Consider the following 24,414-nt stretch of genomic DNA (forward strand, 5'->3'; position numbering starts at 1 on the left):
AGGATTACAGGTATAAGCCATGGGTACCTGGCTCTAGACCTTTCTTTTTAAGAAATCAAGCCTCTATAACTCATAATGGGGATTCAGCATTTTTTGTGTGCAATGCTATGATTAAAATTAGGTACCAATTTTATTGTGGATTGCAAAACTCCCATATGTTAGACATAGGAATGAAATGTTAGCTAGCTTATTCTCTTGTCCAACTTTAATTCTTAACAGCCAGCAGTGTAATTCAGGCATCTGGGAATGATCCCCAATGGTGGTCCTCTTACATCTCTTATTTGACAGCTACATTGCTCCATTTACTCAGTGGTTCATTCTGGAAACCTGGAAGTATATCCTGATACCTCCTTTTCTTTGGTTCTAGATCTACTTACTCAGGGTTAGATCCTGTTTATAAACTCTCCAACATAATCCTTGGAAGTTCAGGTTTTTAAAAATTTCTTTATACTCTCCTTATTGAAGCCATCATCATCCTCTGCTAAATTACTATCAAAACCTGTCATGTTTTCCCCATGGCTTTATTCTTGTACTGCTGAAGTTTCAGAATTCATATTCCCTCAAAACTCAATGCCTTGTCAAGCACTGATGGTTCACATCTGTATGCCTAGCTATTGAGGAGGCTGCAATTTGAGGATCATGGGTTGAAGCCAGCCCTGGCAAGAAAAGTCTCTTATCTCCAATTATCCAGCAAAAAGCCAGGAGTAGAGGTATGGTTCAATTGGTAGAACACTAGCTTTGAGCAAAAAAAGTTAAGGGTCAGTTTCCAGACCCTGAGTTCAAATCCCAGTACCAGAACAAACAAAAACATCAAAACTTCAATGTCTTTCTCCAATATTGGAAAATTTCTACTTATCATTTCTACAAATAATGTTCCTTTCATTCTTTCCTAGAAATCCTAATACATGTATTTGAGTCCTCTTGATATATTCTCTACATCACTCATATTTAATTACCCTTCATCCTTCATTCTCTCCTTCCAGAAGATTTTTGTGCAATCTCCATTCTAGGACAAGCCTGTTAGGCACAAGCTTTTAGAGCACCCTATGTGTTTTTTTCTAGCCTTGCAAAACAATTTTTATTTAAGTAACTATTTAAAAATTGTATCCTTTAAACATTAGGCTTCATGAAAGAAAGACCAGTTTCATTTTGTTCTTGGAAATATTTACCAGCACTTAACTGGCTACCTTTTATATTGTTGGGTACAAAAACACTTGTTACATAAGAAGACCAATAGTTTGATAACATACACAAACACACACACGTGCACATACACATACATACACACATATGCATACACTATCAACTTTAGTTCAATCTGAAATGTTAAAGGAAATATATAGAGAGTCACCAGTGAATTTATAGTGACACAATACAGAGGAATCAACTTGTAAATAAAAAGAAATGTATCACTCTTGTTTCACCTACAATAAAGGCCACTGACAAAGATTCATTTGAATGTGTAGATTGGTAATTTAAGGCCCTAGGAAAATTCTAGACTGGATTTTCAGAAACTTTGGCAATGACAAAAGAATATTTTAATTATTGAAGGCTTACATAATACTAAACTTTTATCCATTTTTTGCTAGGATTTCTATGCATGGATTTTAATTTTGGCAAAGTTTGATAACACAAAGATAATCTCATGAAAACAAAATGATCTGGGCATAATAGTTGTTGGTAGCTTTGAAGATGGATGAAATATATGCACAAAAGGTAATCGGTAAATTTTTGTAATTAGTAAAAGAAAAGTTCCTAACATAGTATTATGATCAAGGCTTAATGACCTACTTGGTCAATATGTTATTAATGACTTTAATAGAAACCAGGAATTTATGCCAATATCATTTATATAGGCCATATACACCTGTAGAAGAAATAAAGTTTCACCAGTGGGGAGAAGGAGGATTCGGTTATTTTAAGTAGTTAAAACTATAAACCAATAAGCAGAACTTAAATAAAGTCATGCATTTATGATTCAAAATCCACTGAATAAATATAGGACAGGGAAGACTTACTTAGACAGCATTCCCTATAGGAAAACAATCTACTTTCAACCAAGTAATGACCTGCTGTCAGGTGACGGTCATGGTTACCTGAAGATACTATGGTCAGTTTAAGGGGAGCAGTTTCCATGCTAGACCTCCCTACTAAGATATAGGCCAAGATATGAAGTCCAAATGTCAATTCCTCAGCTTGGGGTTATAGGCCAGTCCACTACCTTGACGTCTGAGGGTTTCTTAAACTTTACTTGGATCTGCCTCTGTATCGCTGTGTCTTCCTTCATGCTCTCTTACTTCTCCTTGCTGTATAACTTGGCCTCTTCACTGACTCAAAAAAGAAATGGAACTCTGTTGAGCATTTTCAATACTGACAGGCTTTATAGAGGCAGTAGACGGAAGCATCAGTGTCACACTGAGGAGCAGGTGGCTTCTACCATTTCCATCATTCTCTCAGACATCACACAGGGTGGTTCTATACACATCAAAGTTCCTTGGGTCCTCAGCTTCCATGTTTGGAGGCATATAGCTAAGGAGCACTTGCTGCATGCTGTTATATTCATACTACATGAAGCTTTCATCCTGATTTACCATGCTGGTGTGACCAAATCAGGAATAGCAGGGTCAATTCTCTAAGGTCACCAACCCCGATGGTAAGTACCAGGAGGACAATGAAGAAGGTGACATGTGGGCCAGAAACTATCAAGGAGAGTAAGGATGGGCTAGCTCCATCCTTCTTTGAGGACTGAAGGACTTCTCAGCATGTGGAGCCCATGCTTATTCTTAAGCAGGCCCGTTGTCTACCACAGATCTGTAGGATGGCCATTTATTCTTGCTTCAAGAGCCTGTTGGCTTCAGTTTAGCCTGGAGCAATGTTCAAGTGGGAAATGGCACACTGAATGTCAAACTTCTGAAGGTAATGATGAGAACTGGAAAAGAGAATAATTCTCTATTTGCTCCAGGGAAATGTTCTATGGCTTTTCAGAAACAACCATCCAACAATGGTTGTGATATCCTTCCTCTCTATGGATGTCTGTGAGGAAGAGTGAGAAAGAATCTCTGCCCCAGGTGCAAGGTAGGCTTAGGTAGCCCCAAACCTGTCCTTCAAACCTAAGTGCTAGGGTTTGCAAAGCCTAATTTATTATAGATTTTTTGTCTAAGTTCTGAACTCACCTGGTCACCCTTGAATTTTAGTGAATAGTACATTCTTCCTGAGGATTACTAAAATCAGAATCTAGGAAGTTCCTCAAATCTTTACTTTCTTTAATAATATAGTTATCATTACCTCCTGTAGCACTGATGACATTTCCTCAAAATCCCTTGACTGAACAAATTCTAAAATCAGTGGGACTATAATTGCCTATAATGATGGTCATTTCAAAGCAGCATTGTTTTTTACATGATAGAAACTCAAATCTCCCAACTTAAAGATTTAATTTATTCAATGTTAAAGATAATGCAACCTCAAGACTAAGGTTAGTTGAGTCATAATTTAACTGAAATATATTATGAAATCTATTTACAAAGTAGTGTAGCAAATGTTTGCTCAGAGGTCACCCTATAACATAGCAAATACTTCCCAAAACAGGGATATTTCAATGCAATGTGGTTTTGTCACCTCTACCTCATAGAAGAGATGCTATTTCATCTTTCAAACTTTTTTTTCTGTGATTCTGCTGCTGTGAAGATCCTCATAAATCCAAGTCAGCATTTCTCTATGAATAGTCTCTTGCTCTCAAATGAAACATGCAAGTATTTCATTCCTGTCCCTTGTATTACAGAGCCTATGGACTCTGGCAGATGGTTAATATATGCCAAGCAAAGTTTTCATTACAAAAGTAAAGTAAAAGTCAAGTACCTGTGGCTCACGTCTAATGCTAGCTTTACAGGAGGCTGAGGTTTGAGGACCATGGTCCCAAAATCAGTCAGTCAAAAAAGTCCTTGAGGACTGGGAAGGTGGATCAGTGGTAGAGTGCTTGCTTTGCATATATGAGGCCCTGGGTTCGATTCCTCAGTACCACATAAACAGAAAAAGCCAGAAGTGGCTCTGTGATTCAAGTAGTAGAGTGCTAGCCTTGAGCTGAAGAGCTCAGGGACAGTGCCCAGGCCCAGATTTCAGGCCTCATGACCAAAAAAAAAGTCATTGAGACACTTATCTCTAGTTCACCAGCAAAAAAAATTGCAGAAGTTGAAGTGTGATTCAAGTGGTACAGGGCCAACCTTGAGTGAAAAATCTAAGAGGGAGTTTGAGGCTCTGAGTTCAAGCCCCAGGATCAGGACATAGACACACACACACACACACACACACACACACACACACACACACACACACACACACACACACACACACACACACACACACACACACACACACACACACACACACACACGAAATATTTGAATTGGTTCAGAAAAAGGTTTCTATATCTAGTATTCACCAATCTATCTTCAGTATTTTGTTATCAACAGATGATGGAAAAGTGTGAGTTCCATATAACTTCATCAATATCATCTCAATGAACTAACATTAATAGCTTTCTTTCTGCTGATAGCTATGTAAATATTTTGTTTTGCATGATTTGCCTTTCATTCCGGATGCTGAAGATGATAACAGTTTATACGAAGAGGGAACTTCCTCTTCTAGGGACTGTGTCAAATACCACAGCACTAAAATGTAGGTACCCTTTTACACAAAAAGAAACTGAGCCCAGAGGTTGACTAAGTTATTACTGGTAATAACTGGTAATAGTGAACTTCAGTCCCCGGCCTGTAGAATCTCCTCTTCTAGCCACTGGTCTATATAATGCTATCCACTTGGTACTTCCTAGAACATAAAATTGAAATATCACCACGGTACTTGTTCACTGTCACTTTCCAAAGAATAACAATTTTTTAAATGACACTTTAGTGATGGAAATAAAGTAAGCTGCCTCAGCCTATCACATATGTTCCTTCATCTGTGAAGGATTTCCTAATTTTCTTTCCATCCAGGTCTGCCCTTCCCCTAATATATCCGAAGTCTTTGTTTGTGCTTGACTCAAGGTAATTAATCACATCCCAACTTACTTGAGAAATAAGACATCTATACATACAACTTGTGTACGAAAAATAACTACCATTGGACAGAAATGAATGCTTTGAAACACGTAAAGCCTTGTACACTGTCAGTATCACCAAAAACCTGCAGAAAACAAATTCAATCTTTGGAAGTATTTGGTCCGCTGACAATCCTAGGGCGAGCTCCACTTTCTGCCTGCGATCAAGCCGTGAAGATAGGACACATTAACACTTTTATTTTGTAAATGAAATAATTGGAACAGAGAAGTTGAATAACCTACTCTAGATCACACAGATAGCAGTCAGAGAGGCAAACAGTTAGGTTAGTATCTGAGCTATAAGTGCTAATGGCATCTGTTAGATTAGCTTTTTCTTGCTCTTAGAAACCCATGTTACCAGAAGAGAAGGTGTGAGCAAGAACTTCACCTCTGTCCCAAGACCCCCAGAAGGGCAAGAGAAGAGAAAGGGCATGAAAAACTTACGCTGGCAAACACGGTTGTCATCAAGGTAATGTCCAGGAAAGCAGGTGATACTGCAGGTCCCAATGTGGGTCAGAACAAGGCCGGTGTCACATGAGGAGCAGGAGAAAGGGCCTCCACCCTGACATGATCTACAGGAGGGGTGGCACCCTGCAGGAGAAGAGACATGACACAGACAGACCATGAAGTCATTCTCCCTTCCACAGTAGCCTTATGTGCCTCAAACAAGGCCCCCAAAGAGCACTCACTGGGCTTCAAGGTGTGGCTCAAGTGATAGAGTGTCAGCTAAGGGAGAGCATGAGGCTCTCAGTTCAAGCCCCACTACTGGAACACAAGCGCGCGCACGCGCGCGCGCGCACACACACACACACACACACACACACACACACACACACACGAACGAACAGAACTTCACAAGGGTCCTCCGGCCCTGAAGCCAGTACTTACTTTTACAAGCTCCCCTCTCTGCATAGTGTCCCGAGGGGCAGTGGGGAACACAGTGGTCTCTGAACAGCAGGTGGCGGGCATTCTGGCATCTCAGGCAGGTGCTGCCAGTGTCATGCAGATCAGCTGTGCACAACTGACACAGAGGATGGCAATCTAGAGAGGACAGAGAGGAGGGAGAAAGCAAGGATGCTCATGAGCACCAAGTCTAAATACCACAAGCACAGCACAGACAGCAAGAGAGTTTAGCCCAGAGGTAGATCATGTCAGGAAATTAGTAGCTTGGGACCTGTACAAATCATGTATTTGGAATTTTTAAGCAAATGGCTAGACTCAGCACAGTAATTGGGTTTTCATCCCATTCCAACTGAACAACCTTCAAGTCCTGGGTCACTGTGTGTTAGATATTTGCTGGGGATACAGGGATCTGCTGAAAGATCAATACTGCCAGTATCTCCTCCCCCAGAGCCAGAGCACTCAAGTGCAGTCTTTCTTGGTGCTCCAGAGCCCTCCACAAAGCCCCTTCTCCACATGGACCTCCAGTGCCAGGGAGAGTAGGGGTGCTGTGGTTCCTAGATAATAGGATTGAGTTGCCAGAAAATTTTAGTCTTTAACTAGAAAAAAAAGTTATAAAGAAACAGTTGTGAGTTGAAAAATCATTTTTATGGCCTGCTACCCAGTTCGTCTCAGCCCAGTCATGCCAGCTGTGATTAAAGCTATAAAACAAATTATATCATTCAGGCAGCACGCACTTGTTCTTGCTCGTATAATAGTCATCCTTTAATAAAGAACTTGATTGTGTTCAGTTTCCATTTGGGTGAAAACTTCCACCGCTTTCAAGTGGTAATTACCCTCTGTGCCTCATCAATGAGGCACAAGAAGACCCCACATCTAGAACTACCTACCAAAATCAAAAGGAGTACAGACATAGGAAGAGGGGAAAAACGGGGGTCCTGGTTTTATATGCTAATACAGAGCTCAGATAGCTCATTTCAACTCAACACCCGGATACACAGAGACTTTCCATCTACATTTTTACTAAAAAAATAATCTATGCCAGTAACACAGATTATCTGCCCTAAGTGCTGTTCAAGCAGGTCTTTCTCTTATACTCGTGGTGATAGTGAACTGTCGATCATCCAGACATATCCCCTGAACCAAAAGCAAATAGTTTCTATCCTGAGTACCCCTCATCAGCATGAGAGGCTTTTTCTTTATAGCACCCCAGAGGTGAAGTCAAAACCGCATCTTCAGAAATGCCAAATCTTCTAGGCACAGAAAGACAAAAGGTCCTGACCTTTTTCTGAACTTTGGGAGTCTCAAACTACAAGCAGCCTCTTGTGACTATTAGAGACAATTCGTGTTATCCTAAGAGCCAAATCAATCCTTACTACAAGCCCTTCAGTAAGTTATGAAGGAGGTGATGAATACATGGAGGGAGTGTGAAACAGAGGCCCATTCATTCCTCCTGTTGAGGTGTGAAGTGTCCATGTTGACATGACACCAAGCATTTTGTTCTTTATCCAGTGTCTTTCTTGCATTTCAGAAGCACAACCTAGGTGTGCAAAGTGAAGTTCAAGTAGTTTGGAAAGCTGCTAGAGCAAAAGAAGGTGATCTATGACTACATAAGCAAGCGGGTAAAATGTCAGCCTTGGAAACACTACTGCTTCAAGGCACTGTTCGGTGAAAAGTTATGGCTTCTTCGACCTCAAAGCAAATGTGTGCGGAGCATTCCTGCACTGACAAGATCTGTAGGTGTTTGGTGGTTCTAAAGAGCAGTTGTATCTAACTGAAACTTTCTCTAGTGTGCAATTAAAGAAATAAAAAAGAATAATCACCTAGTGAGAGCTTTGAAGGGAAAGTGGGCAGAGCTCTGTGGTATACAGTGGGTATAATAAATGTTTATGGATGTGCCTGTTCTTTCTTGGTGCTCTCTAGAAGCTATTTAAGTGAGTATAATTGTATTAATTATGTCTGAAGAAAGCCAGTGCAGGGTGACAGCCCAGCAGTCACCATGAAATCCTCACTATTCATCCCAAGTCACCACCCTATTGTACCCACCCAGTCACATCCTCTCTGATGATCTCATCTACTCCACGTGGTTCAATGTGAATACACACCTTCCCTTCATACCTCTCAACTTGGAACATTAGCTGAACCCATTTTTCTCTCATGTTTTCCACTTTCCCATAATTTGTCTACCTAGTTCTTAGCCATATTCTCAATACTATTCCACCTTTTCTTCCCCATTTCTCTTCTTCCTTTCAACCCCAACTGCCATATGCACCACCTCCTTCCCACAGGAATTTTTTTTCCTACAGATGCCCCAGCTTTTCCTTCACTTTTCTAAGTCCGCCACCTCACCAAAATCTGTCTTCAGTCTCCACAATTCAACTGTAATGTTGCTCTTGAAAAGAGCTCTAGTGTCCATTGACTAAACCCTTTGGCTCACTCTATCTTCTCATCCTACCTGACATCTATGGAACACATGGAACTTACAACCAGCATTCCTCTGTGAAGCTCTCGCTGCAATCTCTTGGTCTAATTTACCTGGTGTTTATGTTCATCCAGCTCTTCTTCCCTGGCCAACAACTGAGTGACTAAGTATAGGATTACCCCAACAATCCTCAACGTCTATCCTCCTAAGAATGTCTCAGGATGTCTTAAGCCAAATGTGACTGGCTTTGCTTAAACAGACACCAGAAGCCAGTGGACAGGGTTCAAGAATTACAGAGACTGAAATCACTCAGGCCTTTCCTTTCTTTCCAGGGCTCCGTGTTAAAGCAATCTTAAGAAGGCATTGATGAGTGCTGCTGATATAGCTCAGTTGTAGAGCACACATTTAGCATGCTCAAAACTAGGACTTGATCTCTAGTACCACATACACATGTTTTTAAATCATCACTCAATACCTAGACTTATCACATTTTATGATAGAGTACCCAGAGGCAAAGCAGAAATCAATAAGTGACATCTGAAAATATAAAACAGTCAACTGCCAGTTGCCCAGAGCATCACATTAATCCAAGTTAGTTTACAGTTCTATCTTACACAGGGGATTATAAGTACTAGAGTTCAGATAGTTGAACTTTGTGATTCTGTTAACTATTTGTATTCAGTCTATGGTTTTATAAGTCATACTGAAGCTGGGCAAGGTTGTTCATGTCTAAAATCCCAGATACATGGGAGACTGAGATGACTAGAATCACAGTTCTAAGACCAACTTGGGCAAAAAAAACCTCACAAGCTAGACATAAGGGTAACTCATTTTTGTCATCCAACTATGGCAGGAAGCATAAAATAGGATGATTATGGTCTAGGCACAGGCCGGGGCAAAATGTGAGAGCCTATCTCAAAAATAACCAAGAAATAAAAGGGTTTTCAGCAGTAGAGCACCTGCCTACCAAATAGGCAATATTAAACATCAAATCTTGTGAATAAATTCATTCCAAAGCAACAACAATCTGAAGGGGTTCCCATATCAACCCATTTGCATAAACCTCCCTTTCCAATCTTGTCAGTACAAGCCCCTACTTTAATAATGCTCTGGAATCCTGCTCTGAGGATTAGTTGACTGATTTTTATTAAATCAAGGCAGAAAGAATAATAAATTTCTAAAACCTAGGAAATACCTTTGTCCTCAGAGGCCTGAAGTCAAAAATCTCTTTGTAGGAAAAAATTCCTTGGGAGATCTCAAAATGAGTAATGACACACAGGGAAGGAAGCCAGAAATCAGAGCAACAAGATTTTGAGAATTAATACCTAGGCTCTGACTTACAACCTAAAAAGTATAGTGCTCTAGGGCAGACCACAGAATTCAGACATGGTAGCTACAAGTGGCCATTCCCACTGGGTACCTCCGTCAAGCAAACTGTAGACTCAAGCCTGGGAACTGCTGTGATCTGCACAGGAGAGCAGCCTAGTGGGGTTTACACAAGTATCTTAAAGTTTTATATTTCTGACTGTAAAGCAATATATGGAAAAAATGTAAAGAGTATTCTCACAAACTAAACAAACATCGAAATCATTCTAGGAATGCCTTTCAGAGTTAGTAACTAGTAATTACTGACATTTTCTAAAATTTTAATATAATTGTACAGATACAGAATTTTTTACATAGCTGAGATTATAGTAGTTACTCATTTTACCTAACATCATCTTATCTGAACTTTTCTGCTTGTCTCAGACATATACTAGTTATTACAAATAAGAGAAACCATGGAAACTATGTTTCTTTGGGCCTGGCTTACTTCATTTAGTATAATTTTTTTCCAAGTCTTTTCATTTCCTAACAAATGGAGTGGTGCCATTCTTGCTGATGGAGGCATAGAATTCCATTGTGTATATATACCACATTTTCTTGATCCATTCATCTACTGAGGGGCATCTGGGTTGGTTCCATATCTTAGCTATGGTAAATAATGCTGCAATAAACATAGTTGTGCTGGTAGCTTTAGTATGGTCTTGTTTGTGATCATTTGGATATATGCCCAAAAGTGGGATTGCTGTGATTCAAAACTTTGGCAAAGTAGCAGGGTATAAAATTAACCCTCAAAAATCAATGGCTTTTCTGTATGCCAACAATGAGAAAAGTGTGGCTGAAATCAGGAAAGCAACTCTATTCATAATAGCCCCACAAAAAATAAAATACCTAGGAACTAACTTAACCAAAGAAGTGAAGGACCTCTATGACGAAAACTTTAAAAACATGAAAAAGGAAATCAAAACAGAACTTAGAAAGTGGCAAAAACTCCCATGCTCCTGGATTGGAAAGATCAACATCGTGAAAATGGCAATACTACCCAAGGCTATCTACAAATTCAGTGCAATACTTATCAATATTCCAATCTCATTCTTCAAGGAAATAGAAGAAGCAATCCAAAAAATCATATGGAACAATAAAAGACCTCAATAGCAAAAACGATCCTTAACAGAAAGAACAGTGCTGGAGGAATATCAATACCAAATTTCAAACTCTTCTACAAAGCCATAGTAATGAAAACAACTTGGTACTGGCACAAGAAAAGATCTCAGGACCAATGGAATAGAATTGAAAACCCAGAAATGAACCTACAGTCATATAGCCATCTAATCTTCAATAAGGGAGCTAAAAAAACAGAATGGAAGAAAGACAGCTTCTTCAGTAAATGGTGCTGGCAAAATGGGTTAATCACTTGTAGGAAACTAAAGCTAGATCCTTATATATCACCCTGCACCAGAATCAACTCCAAATGGATCAAAGACCTCGGAGTCAAAGCAAACACTCTGAAAACATTACAGGATGGAATAGGAGAAACCCTAGGTCTCCTTGGCACAGGCTGAAATTTTCTTAATAGAGACCCAGAAACACAACAAATGAAAGAAAGGTTGGACAAATGGGACTGCATGAAATTGCAGATTTTTAAAGTTATCACTGTAGAGATCCTTCACATCTTTGTTTTTGCTTTTTTGGGTTTTTTTTTTTTTTGAGGCTATTGCGAATGGAGTTGCTTTCCTGATTTTAGACTCAATTTTCTCATTGTTAGCATACAGAAAAGCTATTGATTTTTGTTGGTTAATTTTATACCTGCTACTTTGCCAAAGTTTCAGGGTTGTATGATTTTCCTCATTTGTTGTAACTAGATTATACCTATAAATCTACAAGTAAACACAGTGGATGGTAAAACACAAAAAATTACACTTGTAAATGATAAATTATATGGAACTCTAAACATTCACAAGGTGAGACCAAGGAAGAATATTCTTAGGGAAGGATCGCACAGACTCAATAGCTATGTGCATATGATCATATGAAATCATCCTTATCAAAATGAACTCCAAGAAATGGAAACAAGAGTTTTTCTGTTATTTACTTTTTCCTCTCTCCTTTATTGCTGTTTTTTATGTATGTACCTTTTGTCTTGTATGTAAATTGATCTGTTTTGCCGAGAGCAAGGGTAAGCACAGAAATGGTGAGACAAGGGGTGAACAAATGAAACAAAGATACTCACTGAATACTATGCTGAACTATACAACTTGTGGGGGACAGAGGTTACAAGAGAAAAACTGGGAGAAAACAGGGAAGAGGTGTTTAAAAAGAAATGTACTTATTACCTGACTTATGTAACTGTAGCCCCTCTGTACATCACCTTACCAATAAAAATAAACAAATAAAAATAAGAACAAAACAAAAGAAAAACATTTTTTTTTCGGGGGGGGGGGTCCGGTCATGGGGCCTGAACTCTGGGCCTGGGCGTTGTCTCTTAGCTCTGCAGCTCAAGGCTAGCACTCTACCACTTGAGCCACAGCACCACTTCCGGCTTTTTTCTTTTTGCTTATGTGGTGCTGAGGAATAGAACCCAGGGCCTCAGGCATGCAAGGCAAGCACTCTACCACTGAGCCACCTTCCCAGCCGCCAAAAGAAAAACATTTTTAAAGGCAAAATAATAGTTTAACATTCAGTAAACAGAGAAAAAAGCCATTTTTTGAAGTATGACCATTTATTTTTTACTTATATCCAGTTTTCTAATTAAGGCTATGATAAAACCTTTGTGTATAATTCTATCTGCATTCTAGATTATTTCCTAAAGACAATGTAAAAAGAGTATAATTAAAAGTATAATTACAGCTTATATCTATTGATCTCTAAGTACATATTAGACACCATACTTATGACTGCAAATGCATAATCTAAAGAGATGACAACATTATCATCTCCATTTTATAAATGAAGAAGCTGAGACTCCAAGAGGGTAAGTATGAGCTCACTCATGTTATACCCAGGCTGAATTCAAAGCACACATCATCAACCATTACCAGCATGAAAAGCAGTGCAAAATTCCTAAGACAGATCATAGGTTTCTTTCTAGACAGTATCAATTTTTATTTCTAAGAGCTTCTCATTAGACTATTTTATCATACATTTTCAGTGCTTAGAATTTTTTTTAAATAATAAAATAATCTTTAAAAATGTGCTTAGGGAAAACTAGTGTTAAATTGGTCATTTGGTCATTTTGTATATTTATTTTATATAAGTAAGGCTGAGCATTTAAAAGAAGCCATTTTATTTTTTCTCAATAACAAAAATATTTAAGTGGTTACTATATTCATAGACTCTCAGCATGGTGGAGGAAAATGTCTTGAAATATAGAATGATACCTGAATAGTTTGTATATGTAGCCAAATAATATTCTGACATATCAAACAAGTCCATTCCTCACTTACAAGGATCATCTCCCTGAGGACTAGAAAGCATAAAGTCAGCATGTATTCCCTGAAAAACATCAACATCTGATCATGATGCCAAATTCGTAAGGCACAGGGCAAAGGTAAAAAGAAAACAAAATTTGCACGGGAACTCACAAATTCAGGGCTTCTTCCATCAGCACAATCTTTATCTAGACTCCATCTCCTTACCCAGTGTGCCCTACATACATCACAAGGGAAAGAAGGAGCGAGGACCACCCTTCTCTCTGTGGAGGGGTTGAGGCAGCCCAATGGAATATTCAAGGAACCAATCATTGAGTGGATTTGACCTGTGTATCAGCAGGCTGAGCATAAGAGAACATTGGATGTAGGGGACTAGCATGAGACCATCCAAAATGTTCCACTGAAGATCACAGGAACAAGGAGAAAGTGTCATAGCATATGTAACAGAGGAACAAGCACAGTCCAGAGACAGACAAGCCCAGTTAGAGTGACAGAGACAAAAATTCGCTATAAAAGGACCAAAAGGACCAGATGAGAAGTTGGGAAAGCCGGACACCCGTGGCTCATGTCTGTAATCCTAGCTACTCAGGAGGCTGAGATCTGAGGATCACGGTTCAAAGCCAGCCTGGGCAAGGAAAGTCTGTGAGACTCTTATCTCCAATAAACCACTCGAAAACTGGAAGTGGCACTGTGGTTCAAGCCGTACTTCAGCTCGCCTACAGGCCCAGAGTTCAAGCCCCACAACCTACCAAAAAAAAGAAGTTGGGAAGGGTTAGTTCTAAGAACAAGGAATGATTAGGCAAAAAAATCCAGAAGCTGAACAGAAAAAAGATGCCTTCAAGAAACTGAGAAAAGTGCACTGTGGCTGGATCTTAAATAACATACGTAAGAGTCACAACCTTGCTAGGCTTTACTTAATAAGTCAAGAAAAGATATCTGGATTTTATCCTACAAGCAATTGGGAATGGATTTGTGTATGTATGTATGTGAATATATATATATATATATATATATATATATATATATATATATATGGTTTGTCAGTCTATTACTGAGTGCTGTGTGGTTTTATTACAGATTAAACTGAGAAACTTGCATAGAAAGTCAGTGGTAATACAAAAATGCATTAGAACCATAGCACAAAACCAACAATTCAAGAAAATTCAGTCACTCTCAATGTAGAACAGGGAGCAGATTTCTTTCTGTTCTCAACTCTGCTCCAATTCTTACTCATCACATACATGCAGAAGTCCCTTCTGTGCCAATAAGAGATCCTAAATTGTTCTCAAGGGGCTTATCCCAGACTAGTCAAGTTAAATTAAAAAATATGGTAAGATGAGAACATGAAAACTGTGGTAACTGGGAATAAAGATTTTGAGCTAAACCCTGGGAAGGAAGCAAAATTTTCTTATGGCTTACTTTTGAGGCATGACTAAGAAAGACCTTTTTTTCACAAATTGTCAGTTTCAAAATTCATTTAGAAATGAAAATGCAGGAATCCAATTTGGCCACATCAGCAACATGAAGTAGGCAGTTCCTATTAGAGTTGGTGAATTAAATAATATTAAAAAAAGAAAATATTGGGTAAAAGTGCGGATGATTTGGGAGCTTAGGTAAAGATCACCATGGGTTATACAAGCTGATTTTCAAAAACCTGATCAAGCCAGGATGAAAAAAGAAGCTTCTTGGCTGAGTGTGTGACAATTTACAACTGCCTTGTCAGTTACAATTTGAGATAATGAAGACAGAAGTATCTCCCTGGCCAGCCAAATGTTATTAATTAGACAATCTAAATGGAATTAAGAGTGGTATGGCTGCATCTCCAGACACCACAGGAGTTGACTGTCCTAGGGAGCTGCTGTGATACTTGCCATTGTCATATAACTCAGAGACCATTCTATGTACAGGTCATTGAAGAACTAACCTGATGTGGAGGAAATTCTTGAGGTCTTTTGGTAGGTGGTCACCCTCTGACAAATAGGAATTCAGACTGTGCTTGGACCCACACTGGGACAACACACCTGTCAGGAATTACATCCTGAAAATGTCAGTGTCCTCCCAGAGGCCAGCAATCTCCTGAATGAATTCCCATTAATCCTCCTCACTTAATGCTTCTCCCTTCTGCTCCTGCCCAAAGGTGGTATTTGAAACAAATTTCACAGCACACACCAGAGGAAGTTTATATTGTCACTGCTTAATCTGTACTAGGTTTGCAGCTACTAAAATAGAGGAATTGAGTTTCCAACCCATCAATCTAGCAGCTTCTGCAAGGATTAACATCACATCCTAAAAGCCCCATCTGTGCAGCAAGTGATCCACAGCTGATCTTCCTGCCCAAAATCAAAGAAGTGGGAGGCTGACCTCAAATACATCTGACTGGTGAGTGTGTGTCCATTAATTGCTTAAAAACTGTCTCCAATCTGGAAGCCATTCTTAGATTCCTGCTAGTGTTGCTTAGTGGGTAAATTCTTACTTGTCACTATTGCAATTACAGCAAAGAGTCCTTAAATATAACATTCATTAACAGTAAAGAGAAAAGAAAAGAGGCCAGAACACACTGATGCTTAGCCTGCTTCGGATCATGGGTCTTTAATGAGCATGTGTATTATGGGGAGCAGGCAGATGGAATTCCAGTTGTTTGTATATGTGCCTCCTTGTTAATAAACTCAGTGAATTTACACTCTAAACAAGCAAATGAATGAACACATTACCAAATAAAAAGTCAGAAAATGGAGAATGAGCTCCAGATAAAATAAATACATTTCTCATTTTAAGCAGCAGAAGGTTTCATTTGTTTTCTAAATATGCCCAGCATGCAGTCAGGCTAAAAATTTAAACAGATAAAAAATTAATATTTGACTCAGCAGCTGCAAGGAACCTCTGATATATCATACTGTAGCTGGGAGGAAATTGCATGTGGTCATCACCGGATAATGCTTTCTTCATATCACAACGGTTCTGCCTGGAAGATCAGGGAGGATTACCCACAATTGTGAGAGATGGGATGATTTATTCTCATTTTGGGGGCAAAGTCACGAAATCTTGAGAACACATCCAACACCTCTTTATGATAAAAGTTCTGGAGACGCTATGAATACATGGAACATTCTTCAACATAACAAAGGCTGTATATGAAAAACCTACAGCCATCATTATACTTAATGGTGAAAAAATAAATAATTCCCTCTAAAATCAGGAATGAGACAAAATATGCACTCTTTTCTACTTGTCAATATAGTATTGCAGTTCCTAGCAAGAGCAATAAGGCAAGAAAAAAACATACAGGGGATGCAAATAGGGAAAGAAGAAGCAAACTATCCCTCTTTGTAGATGACATAATCCTGTATTTAAAGGACCCTATTGACTACTAGACTATCAGCTACTAGATCTGATTCAACCCACAAAAATCAGTAGCTTTTCTGTACATCAACAATGAGAAGACAGAGACTGAAATCAGGCAAGCAATTCCATTTGCCATAACCTCTAAAAGAAAAATACTTGGGAATTAACTTACCCAAAGATGTGAAGGACCTTTATAGTGAAAACTGTAAAAATCTAAAGAAGGAAATTGAAGAAAACTTAAGGAAATAGAAAGCCCTTACATGCTCTTGGATTGGAAGAATTAACCTTGCGTAAGTGGCAATACTGTGCAAAGCAATCTACAAAGTTGAAGAAATACTCAATAAAACCCCAACATCATTCTTCCTTGAGATAGAGAAACCAATCCAAAAATACATATGAACAACAAAAGACCCCAAATAGCAAAAGCAATGCCACAGTAGTGAAAACACCTGGGTACTGGCACAAAAACAACCCCTGCTTTCACTGTGTTTGGTGTTGGTATAATTTGTGGAGGGGAAGGGAAAAAACAAATAGTTTAAATAGGGATACAGATGGATCCACTGCAACAATGAGATGTACAAGTTGTTATGTGAAAATGAACTTTACAACTTTGGTTGGGGGGGGGGAGGATTGGGTGGGAGGGCGGGGAGGAGGATAGGAAGGGATGGGAAGGGGAAACAAAGGAGGAGGCTACAATGCTTGATAAGAAATGTACTCATTATCTTGCCGGTGTAATTGTAATCCCTCTGTACAGTATTTTCACAATAAAAAAAAAATAAAAATAAAAATAACCCAGGCCTAAAGACCAATGAAACAAAAAAACCTACAAATAAACCCATAGATGTACAATCATTTAATATTCCGTAAGGGAGCCATAAACATAGGCCTGAAGTAAGACAGCCCCTACAACAAATGGTGCTGGCAAAACTGGATATCCGCATGCAGAAATCCAAAACTAGATCCTTATATATCATCTTGTACCAGCATTAATTCAAAACACCTTAAAAAGCTCATGTACAACTGAAACCATGAAATGATCACAGGAAAGAATAGGGGAAATATTAGGAATTCTTGGCACAGGCAGAAATTTTCTAAGATCTAGAAGCACAGAAGAGCAAAGAAAGACTTTATAATCAAGACTGCATAAACTAAAAAGTTTCTGCATGGCATTATTCACCATAGCTAAGATATGGACCCAATCCAGATGCCCCTCAGTAGATGAATGGATCAAGAAAATGTGGTATATATACACAATGGAATTCTATACCTCCATCAGAAAGTATGACACTAACCCAATTGTTAGGAAATGGAAAGACTTAGAAAAAAACTGTATTAAGTGAAGTAAACCAGACCCAAAGAAACATAGGTCCCATGGTTTTCATTATTTGCAATAACTAGTATATGTCTAGGATAATCTTACCAGACAAGCAGAAAAGGTCAAAAAGCTATGTACATATGACCATATAAGATGAAATGAACCCCAAGATAGGGACACAAGGTTTATCTTTATTGCTGTTGTTTTTAATGTACTACGTGACTTTTTTGTTTCTTTTGTATGTTCTTCTCCCATGCTATAACCCGTTTTTATTGTACTTGATTCCAGTGCCTTGCACATTGTATATACTTTTTTTTTCTAATTTCAGGAGGGGAAAGGAAATAACAAAATGCTGAAACAAGATACTGGTTGACCTACTATAACAATGAGATGTACAAGACACTATGTTGAAAACAAACTTTACAACTTGGTGTGGGGGGGAGAGTTGGGGAAAGAGGAGAGGGAAAGGATGTTAGGGGGAAAACAAAGGAGGAGGTAACAGTGCTCGATAGGAAATGTATTCATTACCTTACTCATGTAACTGTACCTCCTCTGTATAGTATGTTTATTATATATATAAATGTATATATAAAGTTTCTGCATGACAACAGACATAATCAACAAGCTAAAAAGACAGCCTACAGAATGGGAGATTTTTGTCAGCTACACATCAGACAATGGCCTAATATCCAGAATATACAAAGAACTTTAAAAATGTTAGACCCTCAACAAACAAGCAACTCAATTAGAAGTAAACAAGGCCAACAACCACATGAAGAAGATATGTATCTCTGCCCATAAAGGAAATACAAATAAGAACAACACTGAGATTCTACCTCACCCCAGTTAGAATGGCCATCATCAAGAAAACAAACAATAACAGATGTTAGTGAGAATACAGCCAAACAGAAATCTTAATACACTGTCAGTGGGAATGTAAACTTGTTCAGCCACTCTGGAAAGCAGTGTGGCGGTTCCTCAATAAAACTGAACATAGGACTACTCTATGAACCAGAAATTCCACTCCTGGGCATTTACCCAAAATATTATGAACAAGGATACAGTAAAACTATCAGCAAACCATGTTTACTGTAGCACTGTTCACTATAGCCAAGATACAGAGTCAGCCCAGATGCCCTCAATGGATGACTGGATCCAGACAATGTGGCATATACACACAATGGAATTTTACTGATGCATTAGAAAGAATTAGAAAGAAAGGTATCCTTTGTAAAGAAATGGAAAGACTTGGAAAAAAAGCATATTAACTGAAGTCCTGCACAGAGAGACAAATGAACCATGTTTTCCCTCATTTGTGGAGGCTGGATTTAGCTTACAAACTTGTAAGTAAATATGTTGGATGGTATGCAAGTACACAGAAATGTACCAGCTAAAATATACTAGATTCAAGGGAGATTGCAAATAGTGTAAATCCTTAGAAAGCCAAAATGAAGTTCAGCAAAATAAAATAGCAGGAAGTGGGTACTGGTGGAGTGGGGTAAAGAGGGAAAGGGTAGACAAAAGAAGAGGAGAAGGGGGGAGATGCAGACAAGAATCCAATGCATACCCTACAAAACTAAGAAGAGGGAGGGTGGGTGAGGATGTTGAAAGGAATAACATCGATCAAGATACTTTGCATTCATAAACTGCGTTGTTAAATGGCAACTCCTCTGTCAACTACTAAAGATAATAATCATTTTTTTAAAGCTTGAGGATACTAAACTAAATATATGTTGTTGAAATGATGACTTCGGAGGTTGGTTTTATGGGAAATGTCTACTTAGCTGATAAATAATGACCTATAAAGATAAATTGTGAGATTTCTTTTCATAATGTCTTATCTGTTGATTGGGTTCTTTTTTTCATTCAAAATTGCCACTCTACCACTTGCATTACTCTTTTACTTCTGGATTGTTGCTCATAAATTGGTGATAAGATTCTCTGGATCCTCGGATCTCAGCCTCCTGGCTTTGATTAAGTTCTTAATGCAAATACACAACTTACAGTTGGAAGTGGTTAAAACAATGAACACTTAGAGCTGTTTTTCATCAGGTATGAAAAAAGAATTTTATGCTGAAACTGACAGCCTGTAAAGGGGATCGAGAATCTGAGTTCCAATGCCACTTTTCAAATTAATGGGGTTCAACTTGAGATATAAATACAGAAGCAATCTAAAAATAACAAATAGCAGAGTAGAATCTCTCTTTCTCTGTTACTTTGAGTTTATACCACCAGAAGCTCTTAAAATCATGTACTTTTCTTTCTCAAAGTCCTGAATTGGTACCAAAAAGAAATCATAAGCAAACCAAACAAAATCAACCAGCCAAACAAGCAAATAAATTTTTCCTTTATTTCAGTGCCTGTGGCTATTGCTTTACTCTTAACAAATCAACCAAACTAAAAATACTACAACAAGCTGACTGCATTGTTATGGGACTCTGCTTTCTACCATGTTGGCAAATACAATGTTCTGAAAAGTCTACAGTATAAGGCAAGAACACAGAGTTTGAAGAAGGGTACGAGGGACATGGTGAGTGGCAGGATCAAAGCTCAGATGGGGTATCAACTCACACTATACTAAGGGGACATGAACCCCACTCATCTTTATGTATGTTGACACCTTGAACCCAATTGATAGATCTTATTTTATTTAGCTTGAAAACAGAGGATGGTTCTCTTCCAACAGCATTTATGGCAAGTTCACATAGGAGGTATTGCTGGGAGCAGAGCACAGCACTCAGAAACCTTTCCTAGAGATGATCATGAAAAGACAACAAGAAAGCCACACCCACAATATGATGAAGGTTGAAGAAGGGTTACAGAATACTTTATCCAATGGGAGAAGGGGGGATTTGAACTTTGTTGGTTATTTGATATTTGGAAATGATGCGGGCTGAGAACATCCTTGTTAAGCAGTGACAAACACAATAACACAGGCACACAGGTGTGTGTGGCGGGGTGAGTGGATGAGGAAGATAAATAATGAGGGTAGAGAACTGAACATTCATTCAGGGACCAAAGGAAACCATAGCTTTGGAAATCAGGCTGAGGAACTTATATAGAAGCAACACGGAGCTGTCAGAAAGTTTTAGGCATCAGAGTAGTTTATAAATCAGAACTGATTTTCAAGAAGAGTCACCTTCATTTGGAGAAGCAGAGGGAGGGCATTTAGGAAGGAAGAGACCAGTGGGAAAGCTGTCTAGGAAAAAGTGAGTCTTGAAGTTTATTTTGCAATGTTTACAGAAACAAGGAAATATACCCAAGAGCCATTACACAACTGTAATCTGCCAGATGTGGCAATAATACAAATATGGAATAAGGATAGTTTGAATAGTCAGTCAATAGAAAGATAGGAGAAGAAAGAAAAGGACTTTTGATGACAAAAATGGAATGTTTTCCTTGGAACTAAAAACCTTGGACTATACTAACCTCCTATTAACTCTGGACTCTATGGCTCAGAGAACCATGAGTTATAAGAACTTGAGGGCCTGGACCTGACCACTGTGAGACTTGGGATAATCTAAGTTAAACAGAAGAGTGAACACTGAAGCCACGGAAGATACGAAGATCCTAGAGGACTAGAATGGAGAAAAAGTGCAGGGATACTAAAAAGGAAAATCAGACATGATTATAGAATAATGTTTTCCAGACTGTATGGGTTAAAATTTTCAGTCTGCTCAATTAGATAAGATGTGCTCACCTTTGGGACTTGAATGCCTATGAAGTTATCATTCCTGTGTGCATAATTAGTGTAGAAATCATAGGAACACATCATCCAATAAACGTATGTAATGTTAAAAAGTAAATAAGAAAGGATGAGGAAGAAAAAAGGTATAACCAGAAGAGAAAATAATTGGCTGAAGGAACAGCTCATGGAGGGACTGGCAGACAGATGTCATATGTAGAGGACAAGGAAGCTCCACCCTCAAACAAAACAAAAGGAGGAGAGTGGAAAATATAGGCACATAGGAGGAGAAAAGATGAAATGTTTATTTGTTTTGTTTTAGCAGATGATCTCACTGCTCCTAGAAGGCCACAGTGGGCAGAAGCTCAGAGCATCAAAAAGAGAGAGGCAAATCAAATGACTGCCAAGCACGGAAAGTCGAATAAGAAATACAGCAGACAGCGAAGCCAATGACATCAAAGTCACAGGTGTGCCCACTGAAGGGACCCTTTGGTTGTCAAGCCCAACTCCATGGCTTATCAGATGTGAACTGTGGTGAAAGGGTTCAACTCTCTAATCCTAATGTCATACCATTTTTGGATATGGTGCTAATCACAAGACCCAGCCCTCAGGGCTGCAGCCCAGAATAAATAAGATAACGTATATGAAGAGGCTCTCCATGGTACTCAATAACTGTTTATTATTATTTACCTATAGCCATTAGATATAGAACTGACAATGATGCTGATGATCACAGTTATTGGTAAGTCTCTGTCTTCATCTATTATAAGTAAGTCAAAGAGATTTATATCTGCATAAGGAAAGTAGACAAGAATAGCCTTGAGCTTTAGTGCCTGTAACACTGAAGAGGACAGCTCTATCTAATTCGGCTGTATTCTATTAACACAGACTCACAAAAGCCATCTCTGCAATTCAGTCCTGACACGTAGTTTCCTCAAAGACATTAGCAGCCTTGACCTTACTGGGAGCCTTATGGTTGAAGTTTGCAAGGTTTTTCAATCATTATCAAAACTGGGTATGGGATTGTTTAGTAAAAGTCACACGAAGGAGAAAATAACAAGTTGGTTTTTTTCTCTCATTTTTTCAAAATTTAGGAAGGTCTCATAAGTATAGAACATATTCACTTTTCTGATAGAAAAGTCTCAAAGAAAAGAAATGCCTTGAAATATTCAATCATCCCTCTGCAGACAGGATGATCTCTTAAATAAAACACAAATCCAGAGCACAAAGAAGAGATAATCATTGAAAATTCCAGAGAGAGATTGGATATACAATTCATAGTTCAAGAACCAGTAGATAGGGTGACATGATGAGAAATAAGAAAAGAAAGTGCATTACAAAAGAAGGAGATAAGGAAAATAAAGAAGCAAGTGTTAAAAAATACTTGGCACAAGAAAATTGAAAAACTATAGAGATAGAAGCCCAGGACCAGATGAAGAGGGAGGTGAAAAAGACAAGATAAGACCAGATATAACTGAATATTCCTTAGCCATTAAAAATGACAATCATGCATTTTTTTGTTTTTGTTTATATTTTTCTCCCCCCTCTCCCTAGGCCCCCACCCACCCCCACGTCAAAGTTGTAAAGTTCGTTTTTCGATATAACGTCTTGTACATCTCATTGTTGCATGGGTCCACAATTTGAACCCATTTGTTTTTCCCCTTCCCCTTCACAAATGATACCAACATCAAATACAGTGAAAACAGGTTATACCGTGGGGGAGAGACATACAAAGCAACAAAGAAATCATCTTATAAATATGTTAGAAACAATAGCAAGAAAGAAAAACCATTTGAGTCCTTATCTTGGGGTTCATTTCACCTAACATCAATCATGTGTTTTTTTCCAATATTCCCAACACATAGAAATATCCAAACTAATGGCATATTTAGGTGGATAAAACAAAGAATTATATAGCTGTTGACTACAACTGTGAAAATCTGAGTATATATACATTTATGTAGAGGGACATGCATTACTAAAATTTAGTAGGTGTTAATGGTTTCCTTTAAAGTTAATCCCATTAATAAGGATAAGACATAACAGGAATACACAGACACATGCCTATCTAACTCAACTTCCTTAGCATCAAAACCAACTAGCAAGTTCTTACAGCTTTTCACAGAAGTGTCTCTCTCAGCCTCTTATTTTTCATACCAATCCTTGTCATTCCATCTAATCAAAACAACAATCTGATTCTCCCAGTGTGGCATACAACAAATGATTGTGAATTCTGTAATCACATTCTCCAAGTTCAAATCTTGGCTCCATCACTCCCAACTTAGGTCATTTTTCTGAGCCATTTTAAAGGTACTGGCTTTACAAGTAAAATGGGGGTAAGAGCAGTCACTACTTTGGAGGATCCATGTGAAAACTACATAGTAAATTCACTCAAAGCAAATAGCACAGTGATTTTTAGGTAATAAGTCCTCAGAACTCTCACCTATTATTATACCCAGGAAAAGATCCCTGGCAGAAAACCGAGCCAGACAATGGTAAGTAGTAGGTAATGGGTAGAAGCAATCAGCCCACATGTAGAAGATGACAAGGCAACATAGAAACTTCACAGAAGAAAAAGTAAAAATGTCCAATAGACACATAAAGAAATGCTAAACATCTCTGGCCATAAAGAAAATGTAAATCAAAACAACACTAAGATTCCACCTCACTCCAGTTAGAATGGCCATCAACAATAATACAAACAATAATAGATGCTGGTGCAAATATGGTGTTAAAGTAAACTTGCTCATCCACTCTGGAAAGCAATATGGAGATTCATCAAAAAGCCAAAACATACAACTACACTATGATCCAGTAATACCACTCGTATCCAAAAGATTACAAACCAGAATACAGTAAAATCATTTGTAGAACCATGTTCACTGCTACACTATTCAACATAGA

At 38.4% G+C, this 24,414-nt stretch overlaps 1 protein-coding gene across 2 annotated transcripts in view; it reads right to left on the reverse strand.

The window, feature by feature from the left end:
* The window catches only part of Fras1 (Fraser extracellular matrix complex subunit 1), a 442,940-nt gene that overhangs the window by 174,915 nt on the left and 243,611 nt on the right, over nucleotides 1-24,414 (reverse strand). For both annotated transcript variants that reach the window (XM_070012597.1, XM_070012596.1), the window contains exons 21-22: nucleotides 5,984-6,136; nucleotides 5,540-5,686 (exon numbers count right to left, since the gene is read on the reverse strand). In XM_070012597.1, coding sequence (XP_069868698.1) covers nucleotides 5,540-5,686; nucleotides 5,984-6,136 — 300 coding nt within the window. The remainder of the gene's footprint in view (nucleotides 1-5,539; nucleotides 5,687-5,983; nucleotides 6,137-24,414) is intronic.

Source organism: Dipodomys merriami, unplaced genomic scaffold, assembly GCF_024711535.1.
Source record: "Dipodomys merriami isolate MVZ:Mamm:240054 unplaced genomic scaffold, mDipMer1.0.p SCAF_9, whole genome shotgun sequence".
In the NCBI taxonomy this organism is placed as follows: domain Eukaryota; kingdom Metazoa; phylum Chordata; class Mammalia; order Rodentia; family Heteromyidae; genus Dipodomys; species Dipodomys merriami.